Source organism: Colletotrichum chrysophilum (genome assembly GCF_026319265.1).
Source record: "Colletotrichum chrysophilum strain AFK26 chromosome Unknown scaffold_52, whole genome shotgun sequence".
NCBI lineage: Eukaryota > Fungi > Ascomycota > Sordariomycetes > Glomerellales > Glomerellaceae > Colletotrichum > Colletotrichum chrysophilum.
This window is the reverse complement of record NW_026517339.1, coordinates 258,995-279,347: the sequence shown is the minus strand read 5'-3', so window position 1 is coordinate 279,347 and position 20,353 is coordinate 258,995. Positions and strand designations below refer to the sequence as shown.

Here is a 20,353-nt window from a genome sequence, read left to right as displayed (position 1 = left end):
GAAGATGCAATTAACGGAGCGCGGAACGGCAGTGTGGAGCAGCGGGTCCCATTTACATGACAGGGGTTCGTGGCAATTTGTTCACCGCCTTTGCTTAAATCGCGTTTTCTGCCACACCACCTGCCTCTTCCCGCTTCCACCATCATCTTTTGCGACGGAACGCAGGAAGCTCAGTCTGCGACGAAAATCATCAAACAACAGCCACAACCTCGAGCATTCATCATGGCGGCACACGGCTCCAACGGTGAAGCCACAGTCGGCTCTGGAGAGCCCAGACAAAAGGGCAGGGCCACGCCAGAGACAATCAGGTACGTCATCTCTTCACCCCACCAGAATTCCCCATCGGCCACTTCGACTAACCCATGCACCATAGAATAGGATGCATTGCTATGGTAAACAAGGAGGGCGTCCCTCGCCGAGCCGAAATTCTTAGTATAAAAGAAACGAAGAGCGGACGTCAATTCTACTGCAACTTCGACAACTTCAACAAGCGTCTCGACGAGTGGGTGCCGACCTCCCGCATCGACTTTGACCAAGATGTCGAGTGGCCGAACCCGGACAAGGACAAGCCTAAGGATGCAAAGACTAAGAAGGGCACGGCGACGTCTAAGAAAGCGCAACCCGCCAAAAAGTCTCAGAAGAGACCCGCAAAGAGAGAACAATCTGCGCCCTCCGAGGCCACGACACCGCACCCATGGACCGAGTTCGTCGAGTCGCAAAGCCAGAAGATGACCCCCGCAGCCGAAGAAAGTCAGGCACAAACCCCCGCGACGGGTGAGGCGAGCGCGACACCAGCGGCTGTCGGTGACGAGATGGACATCGATGGAGACGACGGAGATCAGAAGGAGGAACTTGGTGGCTTCAGCCGCGAAAAGGAGATTGAGAAGCTTAGGACGCATGGTTCCATGACGCAGAACCCTGCCGAGATTTCGCGAATCCGAAATATTTCTAAAGTGCAATTCGGCAGGAATGACCTGTTCCCGTGGTACTTCTCACCGTACCCAGAGGTCTTCAACCAGGAGGACGTTATATACATCTGCGAGTTCTGCCTCGGGTACTACGGCGACGAAAAGGCATTTTCAAGACACCGACGCAAGTGTACCTTGCAACACCCTCCTGGAAACGAGATCTACCGGGACGACTCTGTTTCGTTCTTCGAGATCGACGGCAGGCGGCAGCGGACATACTGCCGCAACCTGTGTCTACTTTCCAAGATGTTTCTGGACCACAAGACACTTTACTACGATGTGGATCCCTTTTTATTCTACGTGATGGCTAGTCGGGACGACAAAGGCTGCCACATTATCGGATACTTCTCAAAAGAAAAAGAGAGTGCAGACGGCTACAACGTTGCTTGTATTCTGACGTTACCGCAGTACCAGCGGAAAGGCTACGGTCGCTTGCTCATTCAATTCTCGTACGAGTTATCCAAGATCGAGGGCAAGCTCGGCTCGCCAGAAAAGCCGCTCTCTGACTTGGGTTTGCTGAGTTATCGACAATATTGGGGTGAGAATATTCTAGATCTGCTGGTGGGATATAACGAGCGCGAGGAAAAGGCGACGATTGAAGCCATCTCATCGCAGCTGGCCGTCATTCCCCAGGATGTGGAACACACTCTCCAAGCGCTTAAGATGCAGGTTTATCATAAGGGAGAGCACAAGATTGTGATTCCTGAGAAGCTCATCCAGCAGCGCGAGAGGCAAAAGGTGAAGCAGAAGCGTCTCATTGATCCTAGTAGGATTCAATGGAAGCCTCCGGTGTTCACTGCTTCTACAAGAACGTGGGGATGGTAAGACAGAAAAGTTGTCAAGGCTAGACAGACACAACTGCAGTATACTGTATTTTAGCAAACATGATACCCCTGTTCTTTGCTCATAACTCTTGATCATCTTATGAGCTGAAGCGTGTCATGTTGGAATACCTCAGAGCTGGCGTGGTCTCATGGATACCATGCCACGCTTTGCGAAATATTATGGGGCGAGGACCGCCCATTCCTGCGCTCAAAAAGGCATGTTAGCCGTTGGGGTGTTATCTCACCTCCGCAGTCGGAGCGTACCGCTTTGAACTTCACTTTGACACCAAACTACTATGACATAAATAATCGCCTTCTCCTCCAAGCACCAAGTCAATTCTCCCCCGCACTACTCACAGAGACCTCGGGTAAAAGAGGTAATGAAGCGCAGCCTGTTCAAAGTCCCGAAAGATCTTGTCCAGATACCTCACCACCGGCCCCTCACCCACATCGCCCGCCCCTCAGTGTCCCGCGCCGAAACCCACATCCGTACCCGCCCCGCGGCCTATCCCGATCCTATCCGCGTCTCATCACATCGTCACCTTCTCACTCACCAGTATTTCTCAACGTCTCAATTTCAAGGACGAGAAACCACAATGAATGCCTCTCTCAAAAAGAAACCCATAAACCTCCTCCGGGGCTGGCCCTCGCCCTCCCTCCTGCCCGCAGCAGCACTCTCCGCCGCCGCCGTCAAGACCCTCGCCGACCCGGCCGTCTACGTCCCCGGTCTCCAGTACGGACCGGACCCGGGCTACCAGCCGCTCCGCGACGCCCTCGCTGAATGGCTTTCGGCGTTCTACCCGATTGCGGGGTCCACGCCCGAGGAGACCCAGGGTCTCCTTTCCGCGGCGGAGGCGAGCAACGATACTGACCTTCCGCACCACCCTCCCGACGTCAGTCGCATCTGCATCACGGGCGGCGCAAGCCAGAACCTCGCGTGCATATTGCAGTCCTTCACGGATCCGCTGTACACGCAGAACGTGTGGATGGTCGCGCCGTGCTACTTCCTTGCGTGTCCCATCTTCGCGGATGCGGGCTTCGACGGGCGGCTGAAGGCTGTGCCGGAGGATAATGAGGGCATTGATCTGGAGTACCTGAGAAAGGGGCTCGAAGCCGCTGGGAAGGGAAGCGATGATGTGAGTATTTATCTTTCGCCATTGATATGTCATATGAACATGAGAAGTAAAGTAAGCTCAAGCTAACACACATCTCCAGCACTTCAAACAAGCCAAAAAGCGAAAGCTCTACCGCCACGTAATCTACCTCGTCCCAACCTGCTCCAACCCGACAGGCAAGACAATGTCCCTGCGCCGGCGGTACGACCTCGTCCGCCTCGCCCGCCAACACGACGCCCTCCTCATCGCCGACGACGTCTACGACTTCCTCCAGTGGCCCAGGACACACGCCCCCACGGACGGCGACGCATCCTACCCGCCATCGATGCGCCTCCCGCGCCTCGTCGACATCGACCGCGCCCTCGGCGTGCCGCCCTCCTCCTTCGGCAACGCCGTCTCCAACGGCTCCTTCTCCAAGATCGTCGGCCCGGGCGTGCGCACCGGCTGGGCCGAGGGCAGCCCCGCGTTCGCGTGCGGCCTATCGCAGACGGGGTCGACCTGCAGCGGCGGCGCGCCGAGCCAGCTCGCGGCGATGCTCGTCGCGGAGCTGCTGGCCAGCGGGCAGGTGCAGCGGCACCTTGACGAGAAGACGCGGCCCGCGCTGGCGCGGCGGCACCGAGCGATGATGGAGGCTATCGCGGAGCACGTGCAGAAGCCGCTGGGCGGGACGGTGGCGGTGCGGGAGAGCTCTTTGGACGGGGCTGGGGTGTATGGTGGGTATTTTGTGTGGTTCACGTTGCCGGAGGGGATGTCGAGCCGGGAGGCGGCGGTGAGGGCTAAGGAGACGGAGGAGTTGGTTATCGGGCACGGGGCGCAGTTTGAGGTGCACGGGGACGAGGAGGCGGCGAGGTTTGGGAGGGAGATTAGGCTTTGTTTCTCATGGGAGCCTGAGGAGGATGTTGTGGAGGGTGTTGTACGACTTGGTAGAGTGTTGAAGGCTATGAAGGATGGGGTTGAGTGGAAGTCATCCAGTGCCTTGGACGTTGACAATGTTAAATAGGAGACTTGACCAAAGAGAAGGTAAAAGTAATATTCTGATTTACGATGGCGACCCGATGAAGGTCTGAGTAGGTACGTCACGAGCAGCGAGCCAGCTTAATGCAAAATTCGATTTAGGTCATGAGAGGCCCTCTGGGTATAAAAATGCAGGTGAAGCGAATCCAGTCGCCATGCCCGATGCTCCTCCGTCAATCATCTTACAGCGAACCTCTATTTACGTGTGGTTTACAGGGTTGTCCGTCTCGTCTACACTTGATAGGGTTTGGCCTCTGTGAAGATGAGATGCGGCTTGCGTTTGGCAATGTCCAAGATTGTCTCGGCGAAAACACCGTTGGCCCCTGAAGTAGTCAGTATCGTCACTGCCAAGTCGGTTTAGATCTCAAGTTCTTACATGCAAACCAGCTTCTAGTGTATGAAGTGATGTGGTTGACCTCGACACTCTCATGCACCAGACCCAGACGGGCAGAACGCAGCACGAGGTCGAGGCACTCTGTGATCTCCTCATCGTTCTCGGATGTTTGGGCCTGGATCAACAGACTCATAGGCCAGGCGTTCGATAGACCGATGTGGGGTCCTGACAGAGTTAGTGTACCACTCTCATGTAGAAATGACTTTCACTCACCTCCAATTCCATGGAAAGCACGTCCCTCGAGATAGTACGGGTTGCCAGTTTTCTCCAGAAGCATCTTTCGTGTGTTCTGGTAAGTCCTGTCCTCTGGAGGCAAGAATCCCATGAGAGGCAGTGCGAGAAGCGAGGGATAGTTGGCATCATCCATGAGGATAGACGAGCCGTATCCGTCAACTTCGTACGCGAACACATCACCGTACTTCTTGTGCTTCACCACGCCGTGCTCCCAGACACCATCAGTGATGGTCTGGCTCCACTTGGCCACCTCCTGCGCAAGTACGTCCTTCCCAACGGCCTTCAGAACCTCCGCCGTGCGCTTCAACTCGACAGCCATCATGGCGTTGGCCGGGATGAAGAAACCAAGAATGGTCGCATCATCGCTGGGCCTGAAAGCTGATCTCACGAGACCTGTTCCATTGTTGAGCGGGTTGCCTACGCCCTTGAGATTCAATGTTTCGGTTCCGAGGTCCGTCTTGCGCTGGAAGGTGTACTCATTCCTCTGGTACTGACCCGTCGCCGAGTCGAACGTGGGGTGTGACTGCTGCTCCAGCACGTCGAGCACCGTCTCAAGAGCAAGGTACCATCTCGGCGTCAAAAAGTCTTTGGAGTCGGTGTGCTCGTAAAAGTCATTTCCCAGAGCTAGGAAATGCGCCAGCGAGTCCAATTCGTACTTGCATTCAAACACGAACGAGGGCTCGTAGACTGGATGCACGGTGTCGTCCTGTCCGTTATGACTCGGCTGCAGGTTCGCAATCGGGGGTGGCTGGAAGGCATTGCAGTACGGTGACTCGATAACGTACTCGGACTGGGTGTTGATGGCGCCGAGGATGAGCTTGAAGATGGCGGGATCTTTCTTGGCCAGGGCCTGGTAGGGGGACAGCTGGTTCGTGCTGTCGCGCAGCCACTCTGCAATGATGTCTCCCGTGATCACGAAGGATTGCGGGCCCTCCCACTTGCCCTCGTCGCGCAAGCTTCGGCCATTCAGGTCGACAAATCTAGTGTCCGTCCCGTCGGTGTGGAACTTGACCGTTGTGTCTGTGGTTGAGGGAAAAGCATTCTCGAAAAGCCTAGCGAGGTCGGGGTCCTTCATTCGGGATGTCACATCCTGGATGACCTTCTCAATCGCTTCAGAGTGGAATGTACGGCATCGTGGATCGGGTCTTTGGTAGGGGAGACCGAGAGGGCCTTCGCTCAGGGGCTTACTGTAACCAGCAAGTCAGCATCAATTCCCAAGCAAGGTCAACCGCAAAGAGAGGTCTGCAACATACTGGGGATGAGTAGAGTACTGCTCGTAATTGGGGCACGCGCCGCGGTCCTCGCCAGTAAGAGGCTCTTGCGCCGCGGACACATGGCCGACAAGAAGACCGGCAAGCGGCAGCAGCACGTCGACAAAGGTACGGAGGGACATGGCTTCGAGGCCGAAAAGGCAAGCAGAAGAAATCCGCGGTATGTCTTATTTCCGCATGGGTATTGCCAGCAACCTCTCGAAGGGGAGAGTGGTTCACCGCAACAAGTTGTTTTGGAGTTTGATGTCGAGCGGACGGATGCAAGAAATTGCTACGGGAGCTCCCACACCACGACAGCCAGGTGTCCGCTGCGCCTGCGCTTGGCTGGGGCCCGGGGGGGAATCTCGTCACTGTGGTCCCTTGCAGGAGCTCTGACAGGGGGCCAAACGCCCCCTTAGCGTCCGGCATTAACGACCTGGATCCACTGCGGGGTGCGCGGGGCCGCCGTGCCGCCTTCACGTCCGATCTGCCGTGTTTGATGTTGCCGCCGGTGCTGATAAAACATTTGTTTGTTTCTCTTCCGGGATCAACTCATCAGCCTGTTTTCCCGCGCTGTAATTTTTAAAGCTCCAACTGAGACATGCAACTTGCTCAATATTTGATATCATATTATCAGTTAACTCTGACATCGTCTTCAGTATTCCTTCAATAAGGTAATATTACGTTGTGATTCGATGTCCATCTCCGAGTGACATGCAAGCCCCCTATTCTAGCCATTTACACCGGAACTTCAATCACTTCTTAGAGAAGAACGACATGATGTTGCCCTGCCCCTTTGGCGCAGCCTTCTTGGATTTCGAAGCCTGGCTGCCGGAGCTTGGGGCTGTCGAAGGTTTGGGCTTAGCAACTGGAGCGGGAGTTGATTTCGGTGCTTCGTCTTCTGAGAACTCCTCCCAGACGGCCTCTTCCATAGTAACTGGTAGCCTAAAGTCAGTATCAAGGATGCCAATACTTCGAGACAGAACCTACCCAGATATCCTTCATCGTCCATGATCTGCTTCTTTTTCATCACCTTCCTCTTGCCGCGCCGTCTGCCGTCGCCGCTGCTAGCAACGACCTCGGACTGCTCTGGTTCCTTCTTCGCTTCAGGTTCAGGCTCAGGTTCCTCCATTGGCTCGTCTTCGGGCTCCTCCTCCTTCTCCTCAGGCTCTTCTTCTTCTTCTTCACTTTCCTCCTCCATCATGCGCTTCAAGTCGGCCTCGCGCTCCTTTCTGGACTTCCTTCCATCAGAGGAGGGTTTGGCAGCCGGAATATCCTCGTCATCGTCTTCGCCGTCGTCGGATAGAGCAGGAGAGTCGTTGACTGATGGTGCCTTCTTCGGTGCTTCCTTGGGTTTGCTCGCAGCCTTTGCTGCGGCCTTCGCAAACGAACCCATGATACCTGAAGAGCCGCTCTTCTTCAGGGGGGGAGGTGCTGCACCCTTCTTGCCGGCAGCCATTGAGAATGGAGACTCCTTAGCAGCAGGCTTCGCCTCTTTCTTGACCGGCTCCTCTGCTTTCTTGTCGGCAGCGGGCTTTGCCGTGGCTGGGGACGGTTCCTTCTTGACGGGCTTGGCCGCCGAAGCAACAGGCGCGGGCGTAGGAACTGGCTTGCCTTTGCGATCGCGCTTTCGAACATTAGGATTTGTGATAGAGCCGTACGTCTCCAGCGTGGATATGCTGTCATCACTGGATTGCTCGCGAACCTGCTGGGCAACGTCTGCTAGCATCTGGGGTTCCTTGGTCTTGTTAGTGCCTGAGTATGCCAGGGGCCTATTGCACCTACTCTGATGGGATGACGAGCCAGACTGTAGACATGGAACGAAGAAACATCTTCGTACGTAGCCAGAACCTCTGTGAATTTGCTTTAGCACATTGCCCGACTAGGCTATCAATAATCATTCTTACCCTTCAGACGATCGCCAGGAACCAGGGACAAGGAGTAAGTGACGACATCTTCGGACAAAGGCTCGACATCGGGAGGAGAGCTGGTCATCTCGACATCGCCGTCTTCTTGGACGTTCTCCACTTTGCGAATGCCATAGATCAAGTAGGTCGCATGGATGGTGCCGGGGCGCATGGCATTCTGGGATCGGTGAAACTCATACAGCATACTGGAGAAAATGAGCAGCTATAGTGCGCAGTAGACGTGGAAGAACTCACGCCTTTGCAGTATTGACATGAGTCTTGAGTGCCCTGCTAAGACTTCTGTATGTGACCTAGACCATTGTCAGTACCGAGCTTTAGCAAATGAGATGGAGCGCCGTCTTACAATTTTCTCCTCGCTGAGGACCTGGTCCGCAAGGTACTTCTTGTACTCGTCCATTTTCGGAATTGTGTGGTGAGGGTGCCGATGTTGTTGAATAGCAAGGCGCAGTGCGGAGGAGTGAAAATGCCCTTGGAGTCAAACCTCGCCCTCTCGTTTTCACGATGCTCTCATGTAGGAGGGATGGTGAGGGTTGGTAGGACGCGATCAAGACGCGTAAATTGATTTCTGGGTACGTACCTGCTTAGAACCACTCAGGCAGGCGCAATTGGTGACGTGATCCACTTAAACACCTGCCCCTGTAGCCCGGTACCTGGCCTAGGCCCAGCGCGCCGCCACTCTCCTCGACGCGACTTTGACGTTCTTTCTGAAAACTTGCGGCACACCTACTTCGCATAGGCCGCGATCGTCTTTAAACCGTTCACAGCCTGCCTTACCGGTGCCTTCCTCAGGCCAGAAGTGCTGCATACTCTTTTGCTACGAAGTTTCGTCCAGAATCCTCTCGATCAACGACATCGCTCGCCCGGCATGGCGGACAACTTCGACGACGTCCCCGACTCCACAGACTGGCTCTCGACGCCTTTGTCAGGGCTCTCGGCCGTCGAAGCCGCGCTGCGATGCCAAGTATGCAAGGACTTCTTCAAGACGCCCATGCTCACGTCCTGCTGCCACACCTTCTGCTCGCTATGCATCCGCCGCGCCCTCTCCAATGAAGGCAAATGCCCGCTTTGCCGCGCATCGGACCAGGAGCTGAAGTTGAGGAGTAATTGGGCCATGGAGGAGATTGTCGAGTCGTTTACGAAGGCGAGGAAAACGACGCTGGATTTCGCCAGGACCGCCGGTCAGGCCTCCGCCGGAGGCTCGTCGCCAAAGAGGAAGCTTGTGGAGGAAGAGTCCGCGCCGGAACACCAGCCCGAGGCGAAGAGACTTAGGAGCTCAGCGAGACTCAGCAGGACAAGGGCGGGCCAGTCAACAACGGTGGTAGACCTGGAGGAGGAACACAATCCAGAGCCCACAGCAGAGGAAGAGGACGACGAAGCAGACGACGCAACATTCAGTAAGCCAAACCCCCATCTTTGCTAGTCTACGCCCCTCACTGACAACTTTCCAGCACCAGAAGATGGCCTCGTTCCCTGCCCGATCTGCCAAACCCGCATGAAGCAATTCCAAGTCTTCAGCCACCTCGACAAATGTCCCGGCCCCCAGCCGCAGCCCTCCCGTCCCAGCGCGACGAGCCGTACCCCGACGCCGAACACGCCCGCCCGCGGCGCCGCTCCCCAACGCCAGACTCCGGCTCCCGAGCGCCTCCCCGCCATAGCCTACTCCATGCTCAAAGACGTTGCCCTACGCAAGAGAATGTCCGACCTCGGCCTCTCCACGAACGGCACGCGGCAGCAGCTCGAGAAGCGCCACAAGGAGTGGGTGACGCTGTGGAACGCAAACTGCGACTCGGCGCGCCCGAAACGCCGCGCGGAGCTGCTGCATGATCTTGATGTATGGGAGCGCACACAGGGTGCGAAGGCGCCCATGTTCGCGGCCCGTTCGGGGGCTGCAGTCAAGGATAAGGAGTTCGATGGCGCGGCGTGGGCCGTGAAGCACGACGACTCGTTCAAGGACTTGATTGCGAATGCAAGGAAGAGTAGGGCGCAGGCGAAGCAGAAGACAGAGGAGGCGGCTGCTGAAGATGCTACGGCACAGAAAGAGTCGGATGCTGCTACGCCAGGTGTCGTGGAGAACACAGAAAGGGTGAAGAGTTTGGAGATGGTTGAGACCGCAGGAGCGGAGGTCACGATGGTTGACCTGACGGAGCCATCTGTAGACCCGGTGGCCACTCCCGCTCCCGAGGCTGCGATTTCAAAACCACACTCATCGGCATATTACTTGCAGGACGGCTTTTCAGAGCAGATACCCACGGTGGACATTGGCGCAACAAATAGCCAAGAAGCACGGTAAACGTTCTGTTGTAAATAATAGCATATACGATGTCGCTTCATTATGATACCCTCCAACATAAATGTACAGAATTCCCAAACGCCACCGTCTATCGTGAAACACCGTACATAGTACACAAGTCATGATCTCTATGCCGCCTGTGGCTGCGGCCGTTCCTCCAACTCCAACTTCTCCAGGCCCTCTGCCGTCTCCCTCGAAGGCGTCTTCTCTCCCTCAGGTTCCGTCATGGGCGCCTTCAGCCCTTGCATCTCTGCCTCGAGTCTCTTCTCCATTTCCTCCGCCTCCTTGGCCTCCTTGGCCTCCTCCGCCTCTCTCCTCGCTCTCTCCTTGGCCTCCTCGGCTTCTTTCTTTGCCCTCTCCTTGGCCTCCTCCTTCTCCCTCTCCTCGCGCTCCATCTCCGCCAGCTCGTCGTCGACCTCCACCTCGTCTGCCGGCGCCGCGTTCGCATCCGCAATGATGTCGCCCACCTCGTCCACCTCGCCCATCTGCTCCCGCAACGAGGCGACCACGTCTCCGACCCGGTCCGCCCCGCCGACCTTCTCGTTGAGCCCCTTGAGCGCCCCCGCGCTCGCCTCCATCACCTTGACGAGCTGCACCTGGTCGCGCGCCGTCTGGATTCTCGCCGCCACGTCCTCGAGCTGCCCCAGCGTCGCGAAGCGCGTCTGCAGCGAGTTCTCGGCCACCTTTTTCGACTTGAGCGCCGCCATCGCCGCCACCTTGTTCTTCTTCGCGACGGCCTCTTTCGCGGTGACGGTGAGCTCGTCGATGCGCGTGGAGAGCAGCGCCGTCTGCTTCTGCAGGTCCTCGATGAGCTCCTTCAGGGATGACACAGCGGCGTCCTCCTCCGTTATCGAAGCCTCGTCCTCGTCCGCCCCTGTGCCCTTGATCTTGACCACCTTGCCGTCGTACACCACCAGCCCCTTGTCGCGCGACAGGAAGACGAGGAGGATGTCGACGTCCTTCTCGGATAGCCTCCTCTGCTCGACCAGCGCATCCGCAAACGTCTTCTGGAAATGCGTCTTCGTGTACGTGCGGTCGAACCTCGTGTCCGCGGGGCTGACCTTCTCCGCGAGCTTCTTGGCCGTGGTCTCGACGTTCTTGAGCACGACGAACTGCCCCTTAGGCAGCTTATCCTCGCCCGACGTCGACCCGCCGCCGAAGCCGAGCTGCCCCGCCGCCCACGACACGACGCTCCACGGCACCTGCGACCACGTCTTGGCGTATATGCTGTCCTTTGCGCCGAGGAACTCTTTGACAGGGTGGAGGTCCTTCTCAGCGACGGCTTCGCGGACGACCGTACCCAGGGCGAGGGGCCGGCCGAACTGTTTGCTCTCGAGGGCGCGGAGGAGGTTATCGTCGACGTCTACTACGAGCAGGTTCGGCGCGGAGAGCTGCGAGGGTATCCTCCCTTCCCAGGCCGCGCGGGCGAGGGCCTGCCGCCAGGCGCTCATGTTTGCTTGGAAGCCATCGGGGTTCAAGGTTCGTTGAGGGCGGAAATCGGAGTAGAGGGCGGGTAGGCGTGCTCTGCCAGTCTGGTTAGAAAACTCAAGCTATCATCGAGGTGGGGAAGTAAGTCAGACGAACTTGCGGAAGTTCTGGTCGTGTTCCGTGAGGAAGTCTGCTAGGTCGCCCATCGTGACCGGGTGACGTCGAGAACGGCTGCGGAACTATTTGTTGTTTTGATTCTCGTAGGAGCCTCGTGGCGGGTACTAGCAGGTGAGGTAGTGATTCTCGAAAAGTCTGACGAGAGCCTGCTATGGAGGGCCTTCTTTTGAAGCGACGTTGGAAGGTTTAAAGGTCCTGTGATCTCTCATGAAAGACGGAAGGACGGGGGAGCTTCCATGTTGGCCCGTGGTGGGGTGGCGCCTTATCGGCGTACTTTTAGCGGTGCTTCCCCCTATCGGTTGCCTGTGAGATCACTGGGAAAATCCTGGGGACCCTGGCAGCTGCGGGTACGTACAGGGATGACGGGCTTCGAAATGCCTCGAGCGTCACCTCATGAATGCCAGATATCTAAGCTTGAATGAGAGGTCCTCGTCACATTCAGTAGTCACTCGTTGTACGCGGAACCTCAAGCCGGAACACATGGATAACAAGTCACGGAATGAAACGGTACAAGCTCGTTCGTAAAAACGGTGTAAATGCTATTAGCCCGCTTCATAAGAACGCATCTACAACCCCAGTCACCCAGCGCCATCCTCATACCAGATCATGTCTTTATCCGAAATCATTTTGTACAGAGTCGTCAGCCCCCTCGTCCTCGGCCGATTTCACTTTATGTAACGGCGCCGTCTCGAGATTAGCAGCCTGCGGCCCCGCGCGGCCCATCATGCTCGCCCTCCGCGACCGCAGATCCAGAGCCTCGCTCTCTTCGTCCACGACAACGGCCTCGGCTTCTTGAGACGCCGATTCGTCGCCAACATCCTCGGCCTCAAGCGTTTCGTCGATCTGGTGCTGCAGACCTGCCACGAAGTCGTTGGCAACGTCAAACTTGGAGATGCCGTTCTCGTGCGGGAGGTCGGACCATATCTGCCCTGCCTCGTTGAGACAGCGCTGCGACTGGATGTATTTTTGCTGGAGCAGCCAAGACTCGCTGGCCAGGATACACCACATGGCCGACTTGCGCTTGCGGTGGCCCCATGAGCCGGACCCGACGCCGGGTTTGGCGGAGTAGCACACGGCAAGACGCTCCTTCATGAGGGCGTCGCCGATCTTGCCTAAGATCTTCGAGTCGAGGAGTCGGATGCCCCATCTGACCGCATCGTCGACGCTACTTCCGCCTCTGAGACGTAGGAGCTCGATACCCAGGGTGAGCGAGCGCAGAGCTCCGAAAGGGGCGCTGCATCGTGTTTGGTACGAGTAGAAGGCCGCTTCGAGCATTTGGTCAATCGTTTCGGCGCGAGACTTTGAGGAAAGGTTTTGCGGCATGATCAGGAGACTGACGGCGGCCATCTCGTTGGTTGCGGCGTGATACCGCCACGCCTTGGCGTCGCTGAAATCGGATCTCAAGAGATCGTATGTCGAGTGCGCCAGCTTGTAATCTCTCAGCATGAAAGCGAAATCAGCAAGCTTTCGCATGATGGCTTCCGAAGCGTCTGGCCGATAGAACCCCGCAGGGTCATAGCTGGTGGATGATCCACTGCCGACCACCGATGACCTCGAGCTGCTGCCGAAGCCGCCCCATTTTCTTGATATGCTCATGAACCTGCCGGTGATACCTCTTCTCCGAGATGCAACCTGGTCGTTCCATAGAGACACATGCCGCTCCATCGTAGGCACAATAGACTGTGTCACCATTTCCCTCACAAACGTGCGGATCGCTGTCGCGTCAGACTCAAAAATGTACCTCGTCGGGTCCTCAAAGTCTTCCTGGTCCTCGCTGTGTCGGATATCAACCAGCTCTTCGGCCGCAGACATCCAGTCGCTGCGGGGAAGCGGTATGCTGTCGTCGTCGGTCTCGGCGCTTTGTGTGCTTCGTAGCCGTAGCAAGTGGCAGTGCAGGCCCAGGTGGCGCTTCATCTGGTCAAACAGAGCCAGTGACCGTGTTATGTCGTCGCGCTCTTCGTCGTGGACCAGAACGTAATATCTCAGATAATCTCCATCCACCCAGACCGGCAGCTTGTTTTCGCCGGAGCTCGTGTCGTTGTACAGTTTCCGCAGATCCTCGATCGGCGAGGGGCTTCTCGAGCTGATAGCAATGACGCACGCGACCGGATGCGCAAAGGTCTCATGAGGTGACACCTGGATGCCTGAGAGGAGCCTCCTCAGGTATAGCGAGTAGTATGGCGAGGTAGCCTCCACGTCCAACCCTTGCCTCGTGAAGGCGCCGTGGTGCGGAGTATGCAAGAAGGAATCCTCCGCGTAGGACAAATGACGATCGACGACGGCCTCGACATCTTCAAGGGTGTTCCTCGACTTGAGCGAAGACCCCGGTTGCCCGTTGGCCTGCGCGCCGCCTCTCGCGCTCTCCGGCGAGTCGATGTTCTCTCCAAACTTGACGAACCGGATGGAATAGTCCTCCCATGTCCTGCTGGCGCCGTTGCTGTCTCTAATAGTGACCTTGCCCTGCACCTGTTCGCCAAACGGCCTCAGCAGCTCCCACAAGCCGTTCTTGAACCCCTTCTCCTTCGCCAGGTCGTTGGTGTCCTTGGAGGTGTAGATCGCAACGTGAGGAACGTACGCCTTGACGAGCAGGTTGCGCGGATCGCCGGGGCTGTCGGACGAGATGTCTATCAGAGATCTGCCCGCCGGGCCGCCGAAGACGGAGCCGGACATGGTGCTGCGGGCTGGCGAGCCGCGTCCCATGGGCGATCCGGACCGTGAGCCCGGCGGGGTCAGGGTCGAGGCGAAGAGGGGCGCGGCCGAGGGGTGCGATCGGCGGTGCGGCAGGCTGACTTCGGACTGGGACAGCGGGTGGCCCTCCGGCACGGACTGCCTCTTGGGCAGCCTCACGGTGGAGGCGGCCATCGGCAGCGCCTGGATCGCATCGGTTGGTGACGCATCGTTGTCCGGGGACTGCATGGGGGAAGTGGTGGTGGTCCGAGGTATATCAGCCGCGGGAACGACTGATACCCTTTTCCGGCTCGGATTTCTCGCAACTTCTGCGGATTTGCGGTTCTTGTCGATATCGTGGGGGTTGGGAAGACGCAGCGGTTGCGGCTCTAGATTAGACCTCGTAATCCGTTCGAGTGGCTTCGGGCGACGTAATCATAAGGGGGGGAGGCTCTCTCGAGGGTGGATCGCAGAAGAAAATGCGTGGTTGGATCAGTCCGGAAACTTGAAAGTCAGTCAGCACCATCCGGATCGCTTCCACAATGTGATCGTATAAACATACAAAGACTGTTCCATCACGAAGCCACGAAAGGTACAGCAAGCTGCCAGCAATCCAAATTACCTCCAGAAAGCCGTCGTTCAGGCTCGGGGCGGGAGACATTTGATCCTCCGATAAGTGACTAGCGCCCCGTCACATGCACGTCTAACCGCGGAGGAGAGTGGGGGACCCTTGTCCCTTCCGCGGCCCCTGCCTTTTCTTGGTTCTGGCGCCCGTGCGTCGCGAACCGGTTGTACAGTGCAGGTTGCAGCTGCATTAGCAGCGACGCATCCAAGCTCGCGACTTTCTTCTAGATCACTTCCACCCAGCTTCCAAAACGATACCCACCCCCATCCGCATCTTGCCTTTTCTAGAAGTCACAACCTCCAAACATGCCGTCCGACCTCTCCTCATACCTAGCCACGCGCTACCTGGTAGCAGATCCTAAGCCCTCCAAGAAGCGCAAGCGCAAGGCCGCGACCGAGAATCAAGGCCTCATCATCGCAGACGACGACGACAATTGGGGCAAGTCCGCACAAGACAACGATGACGACGAGAGCGGCCCGATGCTCGTGTCCGGGGCCAAGTCAGCAGAGTTCCGCCGCACGAAGAAATCAAACTGGAAATCCGTCGCCGGCAGCGGGCCCTCGAAACAAACAGATGACGACGAGAGCGCCGCCGCCGCAGACGCGATCCTCGCCTCGGCGGCCGCAGAGAACGCCGCCGCCGCGCAGGCCGACGACGAGATGCCGGTGGTAGAAGGCGGCGGCAACGATGCCGGGGTCGTCAAGATGAGCGACGGCACGCACGCGGGCCTGCAGAGCGCCGCGGCGGTTTCGGCACAGCTGAAGAGGCGGCAGCAGGCCGAGGAGGCCGAGTTCGCGAAGCTGAGGAAGTCGGGCAAGGAGCAGGAGACGGTATACCGCGACGCCACGGGCCGCAGGGTGGACGTGTCCATGAAGCGCGCCGAGGCGCGGAAGCTAGCGGCCGAGGCGGAGGAGAAGGAGAGGCTGGCGAAGTTGGCGCCTAAGGGCGAGGTGCAGCTCGAGGAGGCCCGGAAACGGAGGGAGGCGCTCGAGGACGCGAAGCTCATGAACTTTGCCCGGACGGCGGACGACGAGGAGATGAACAGAGAGCTTAAGGAGAAGGAGAGGTGGAACGATCCCATGGCGCAGTTCATGGTCGAGAAGACGGGGCCGGGGGCCAAGGGGAAGAAGGGGAAGAAGAGGCCAATACACACAGGCGCTGCACCGCCAAATCGGTATGGCATTCGACCGGGTTACAGGTGGGATGGCGTGGACAGGAGTAACGGGTTCGAGGGAGAGAGGTTCAGAGCATTGAACCGGAAAGAGCGGAACAAGGGGCTCACTTATGAGTGGCAAATGGACGAGTAAAAATCGCACATGTTACGGTGTTAGAACGCCGTGGTTGGCGAGGAGTTTGATGGAACTCGTTTAATGATCATGGCATGGCCAGCCTCCTTCACGTTTGATCTTGAAATTCCGACATACACCCCCGGTTTGTGACTCGCAACCAAAATCAGCATCCCTACCTCCTTGGCTGAAAATGGAAGTTTAGACTGTCATAGTCACAGTGGCCGTGTTTAGCCTGGCAATCACTCGAAGCTAAGATCAGTGGCAAAAGCTGTAGATTTCGTAGGGGACAAACATGAGAGCTAATAGACGAAATAGGCAGACTGAAAGAAGCAAGCCTGTTCCTCGCCAATGTATCATGATACGGTAGCTCTAAGCTCTAAGTCTATCTGGCCGATGGATTCAGGAAAAGGTAACCTGTTCCTGCGTGCCGGCGGCTCGGACACGGCGTACTACCTATGACTTGCGACGTAGTACCTTATCAGGCCCGTACAGGCAATTCTCTCTGACGAGCTTGATCCAGTCCTTGCGGTCCATCTGCCCCGGACCGTCTCCAATGCGACCAGCGAACTTTCTCATAAGATTTCCAATGGTAATACCATTTGGAAGCTCCGGCAGAGCATTGATAATCTCCCAGGGCTCGACAGGGCCGGGAGATCCAGCGCGTGGAGAGCCTTCTGGAATAGGTGAACCAGGCTTGGAGCCTGCCGCAACGAGTCAGCATGTCTTGAGAGTTGAATGATTGGATGTCTGAAAGAAGACTTACCAGGTGCAGCGGGAGCGGGACTACCGGCCCTCGATCCCACAGGGGTTCCTCTTGCGCCACTTCCAACGAGCTTGATCTTCTTCTTCTGTCGCAGCTGGCCATCAGACATCTCTCCTGCCGTTGCTTCGCCATCACTCATCACACCCTTGCCCAGGTTGCTCTTGCCCGCCGGGCCTTGCGACAAGGGAGTCGACGAACGGCTTTGGTGAACAGAAGCAGTCTGCTTCTTGATCTTCTTGCGAGAGGACTCGTTTCCACTAGATTCCGACAAGTTGGGGGAGCCGGGACGCTTCAAGGATTTGCCCTTTTTCAGAGCGTCTGTATGTTTCGGTCGGCCAGACGGGGTCGTGTTGCCCTTGGAAGACACACCCGAGGCGTTCTTGTCCTTTGAGTCTCCCTTCTGCTCGTCTTCCTTCTCCTTGTCCTTGTCCTTATTCTCATCATCTTTCTTCTCCTCGTCGGAGTCTTCATCGCTCTGGGTCCACAGTTAGCAAAAAGCTGACAATGCGTCTCGGGTCGAACGTACCGAGGAAGACTCGAAAGGATCATAGCCACTTGAGTCGGATTGATAGATGGTTTCCTTCTCTCTTTTGATGAGCGCCTTGGTAGTCCGCTTGCCCTCTTTGCGACGCTCCTCCTCAGCCTTTCTTTCTTCGTCGAGCTCCTTCTGAACTCTGTTTTCATCAGCATCGCCAAAGAGATTGGCACCCATCTGGTCACGGCGAATACGTTCAGTCGCCTCCTTGAAGTCCTCGTCATTGTCGACTTCCAATCCCGGGGCTTCGTCGTCGTCCTGGAACTCATCTCCTTCCATGTCGATCTGATCGTGATCCATCTTCTCCTCGCGAGAAGCGGCACGGAAAGTGCTGCTCTCCGTCTTGATTCTTGCCGGGCCGTAAAGTGCATGTCTAGTTGCCTCCCACTCCTCTTGCTCACTCTTCTTTTGCTTATCGCGCATGTACCAGCGGCCGACATCCGTTTTCTTGCTCATCAAGGCCTCGGCTTCTTCCAGTCTCATCGTGTTGAAGTGCGGCTTCGCCGTGAATTTATACCACTTTTCCAGGGGAACAGCCGCAAACTTCCCGTCTCTGGTAGCAACAAAGGCGACGGTGGTCTCTGACAACGGAGCTACGTAGGATCCAACCCAGACATTCTTGCCATCAGCGTCTTCAAGATGCCAAGGGAGTGCCTCCTCATATCGCAATTCCTGTTGCTTCTTCTCCTTCTCGGTTCTGGGTTGTCGGTGGAATTGCACATCCTCCTCCTTCTTTTTCTTTGGCGCGGGTTTCTTGTCGAGACTGGGGTCCTTGAGACTCGGCGCACTCTTTGCCAATTCAACGGCGCGAACAGCCTCGCGCTCAGCCTTCAGCTGTGCCAATCTCTCGGCCTCCTTCTCGTCGACCGGCGGTGGCTCGGGTGCCTCCTGCTTGACCTCGCGGCCAGGCGGCGGTTGACGAGGATCGCGTCGCTGGAGCGTCACAGGTCTGGTGAACTCATCTTGGTTCGTGGGGTCGATTCCTTTCTGCTCGAGGTCCGCCTTGGAAGATGAGAGCTTCATTATGTGATGTCGAATGCCGTCCTTCAATGCCTTCTTTGTGGTTACGATCTTGTACTCTCTCACGTTGGCCGGAGGAGGATCGAGCCAGCCACCGTTTGCCGCTCTTCTAGTTTTGATTTCATCTTCGGTCTCGGGACGCTGATGACCGAGATGGCCTGACGCGCCCGGAGAAGGTCGAGCGCCTGCTGCACTCTGCAGGGTGTTCGGCGCAGGACGCGAAGCCGCGGGTCGGGGTTGGCCAGGGCGTTTTCGGGCGACTAGAGGGTCTCCGCGAGGTCGTCGCTTGATCGGAGGAGGGCGAGGCGGGCCGTTGGGGTTTTGGCCGTTCGGCATGCCGGGCGGTGGCGCGCTCATCTCGAGGGCGTAACTTGCTGCTGGCACACTACCAGCCGACCGTTATTTGATGGAGCCACGGGAGTCTCGTTGCGAAGGCGTCGAAATTTCGATTTCGGTGAGGCAGTCGGCACCGTGGAGGCCAGACGAGTCGTGACGTGAACGGAAGAGACGGCGCTGCGGGCGCAAAGTAGTTGAAGCACGCCGAGGACAAGTAGCAAGGCTATGCAGTTGAAAAGTTATGTCTCTGAAGAATGCTTTAAACTCGCCCAATAGAACTTTCCAAGTATTTGCTGCCGATGCAATGTGGATTGGTAGTCGCGAAGAGGGAGATGATGACAAGGAGGAGAAGCGGCGACGAGGACGGCGTGGTAGCGGGAAGAAGGTTATTGGAAGGCGCGCCTTGGAAGTTGAGCGCACCTAGGCAGCCAGCCCAGCTCGGGGGAGCTTACAGAAAAGCTGGTACTAGTGGGTCGGCTGCTATTAGGACGACCTGCATTGTATCCGCCTGCTTCTTTTTGGTGCGGAGTACTTGCACGTCTCAGCTTTTTGCAGGGAACTGTACCTAGGTTTTTAGCGCGGGTGGCTCACAGTGCCTGGCAATCCACCTCAGCAGCAGGAGCCGCATATGGAAGGGGCTAGCCTTGCTGGGGAAGAACGTCATAGGGATGAACTTGCGACCATGCTGCACGTTGCGATTGTGTGTAACTCATCAACTCAGGTAGGGATAAATAGTAGAGAAGCAGCTTGAGGGGCGTCCATGACTGCGTCAAGCTACGTAAATGTCCGCTTTTGAGACTGATTGAACTCGTTTTCATCGTTCAAGTTATAAGCTCAAACTTGGCGCTGGACCAAAATTACAACCCCAGCTACAACGGCTGGAGCAACGGCGAGGTATTGCAGTCGGATGAGACAGAATCAAAGGACGACTGACAGCATTTATTCCAGGGGCAAGATGTATTGATGTAAGAGATTGCTAAAGGCTGCAATTATCATAGCAATGTCATTCTATGAATCAATTATATTTGCGCCTGTGCTTCATCTACACGACGTGTTCGTATCGCGCGTGTGACAGTTGATCACTTGACACCTCGACATCACTTACCTTTTCAACACGCTTCCAATTGAGTCGGAAAGCTTATACCACCAACTCTAATCAATCCAGGGACTTTACTTTGACCTCGTTCCTGCCGTCCCATCAAGGCCAGTCGACGCCGACCAAGCTTCGCACAGTCCAAAGACGCCCGAGCACGCCAAACTTACACAGTATCCATTCGTTCTACACTGTAGCCCCTCACCAAGGGATGTACCTTCCCCACGTCCAGCTTTCACCTCACTCCAGATTTACACTGCACGCTTGAATGAGGTGATCAGCAATCGGAAACTGTTTTCTACCCTGCAAATCAGCCTTCCTCTTGGTCAAGTCGATCAATAGAACAACAACTACCTCATACCTCAACTCTCAGCCACCGGCCATGTTCCCCAGACGTTCCTGA

At 56.8% G+C, this 20,353-nt stretch overlaps 9 protein-coding genes across 9 annotated transcripts; 4 read left to right on the top strand and 5 right to left on the bottom strand.

Moving 5' to 3' along the window:
* Positions 1-222: 222 nt before the first annotated feature.
* On the top strand, positions 223-1,793 carry ESA1 (Histone acetyltransferase; the record flags this gene model as incomplete). Its single annotated transcript, XM_053179667.1, has 2 exons — positions 223-308; positions 374-1,793. 2 exons carry the CDS (start codon positions 223-225, stop codon positions 1,791-1,793), a joined length of 1,506 nt encoding a protein of 501 aa, XP_053036456.1.
* Positions 1,794-2,388: 595 nt separating this feature from the next.
* COL26b_006855 (uncharacterized protein) lies at positions 2,389-3,907 on the top strand (the record flags this gene model as incomplete). The annotated part of the gene is made up of 2 exons (XM_053179666.1): positions 2,389-2,928; positions 3,008-3,907. 2 exons carry the CDS (start codon positions 2,389-2,391, stop codon positions 3,905-3,907), a joined length of 1,440 nt encoding a protein of 479 aa, XP_053036455.1.
* A 245-nt stretch (positions 3,908-4,152) lies between these two features.
* Positions 4,153-5,942, bottom strand: COL26b_006854 (uncharacterized protein; the record flags this gene model as incomplete). The annotated part of the gene is made up of 4 exons (XM_053179665.1): positions 4,153-4,244; positions 4,298-4,480; positions 4,529-5,736; positions 5,803-5,942. The coding sequence occupies 4 exons, from the start codon at positions 5,940-5,942 to the stop codon at positions 4,153-4,155; spliced, it is 1,623 nt and encodes a 540-aa protein (XP_053036454.1).
* Positions 5,943-6,554: 612 nt separating this feature from the next.
* COL26b_006853 (uncharacterized protein) lies at positions 6,555-8,124 on the bottom strand (the record flags this gene model as incomplete). Its single annotated transcript, XM_053179664.1, has 6 exons — positions 6,555-6,736; positions 6,790-7,528; positions 7,585-7,652; positions 7,707-7,912; positions 7,962-8,017; positions 8,071-8,124. The coding sequence occupies 6 exons, from the start codon at positions 8,122-8,124 to the stop codon at positions 6,555-6,557; spliced, it is 1,305 nt and encodes a 434-aa protein (XP_053036453.1).
* A 468-nt stretch (positions 8,125-8,592) lies between these two features.
* COL26b_006852 (uncharacterized protein) lies at positions 8,593-10,017 on the top strand (the record flags this gene model as incomplete). Its single annotated transcript, XM_053179663.1, has 2 exons — positions 8,593-9,121; positions 9,176-10,017. 2 exons carry the CDS (start codon positions 8,593-8,595, stop codon positions 10,015-10,017), a joined length of 1,371 nt encoding a protein of 456 aa, XP_053036452.1.
* A 128-nt stretch (positions 10,018-10,145) lies between these two features.
* COL26b_006851 (uncharacterized protein) lies at positions 10,146-11,651 on the bottom strand (the record flags this gene model as incomplete). Its single annotated transcript, XM_053179662.1, has 2 exons — positions 10,146-11,541; positions 11,602-11,651. 2 exons carry the CDS (start codon positions 11,649-11,651, stop codon positions 10,146-10,148), a joined length of 1,446 nt encoding a protein of 481 aa, XP_053036451.1.
* A 583-nt stretch (positions 11,652-12,234) lies between these two features.
* Positions 12,235-14,538, bottom strand: COL26b_006850 (uncharacterized protein; the record flags this gene model as incomplete). The annotated part of the gene is made up of 1 exon (XM_053179661.1): positions 12,235-14,538. The coding sequence occupies one exon, from the start codon at positions 14,536-14,538 to the stop codon at positions 12,235-12,237; it is 2,304 nt and encodes a 767-aa protein (XP_053036450.1).
* Positions 14,539-15,219: 681 nt separating this feature from the next.
* COL26b_006849 (uncharacterized protein) lies at positions 15,220-16,221 on the top strand (the record flags this gene model as incomplete). Its single annotated transcript, XM_053179660.1, has 1 exon — positions 15,220-16,221. One exon carries the CDS (start codon positions 15,220-15,222, stop codon positions 16,219-16,221), a length of 1,002 nt encoding a protein of 333 aa, XP_053036449.1.
* A 435-nt stretch (positions 16,222-16,656) lies between these two features.
* COL26b_006848 (uncharacterized protein) lies at positions 16,657-18,878 on the bottom strand (the record flags this gene model as incomplete). Its single annotated transcript, XM_053179659.1, has 3 exons — positions 16,657-16,904; positions 16,967-17,441; positions 17,493-18,878. 3 exons carry the CDS (start codon positions 18,876-18,878, stop codon positions 16,657-16,659), a joined length of 2,109 nt encoding a protein of 702 aa, XP_053036448.1.
* Positions 18,879-20,353: the final 1,475 nt, after the last annotated feature.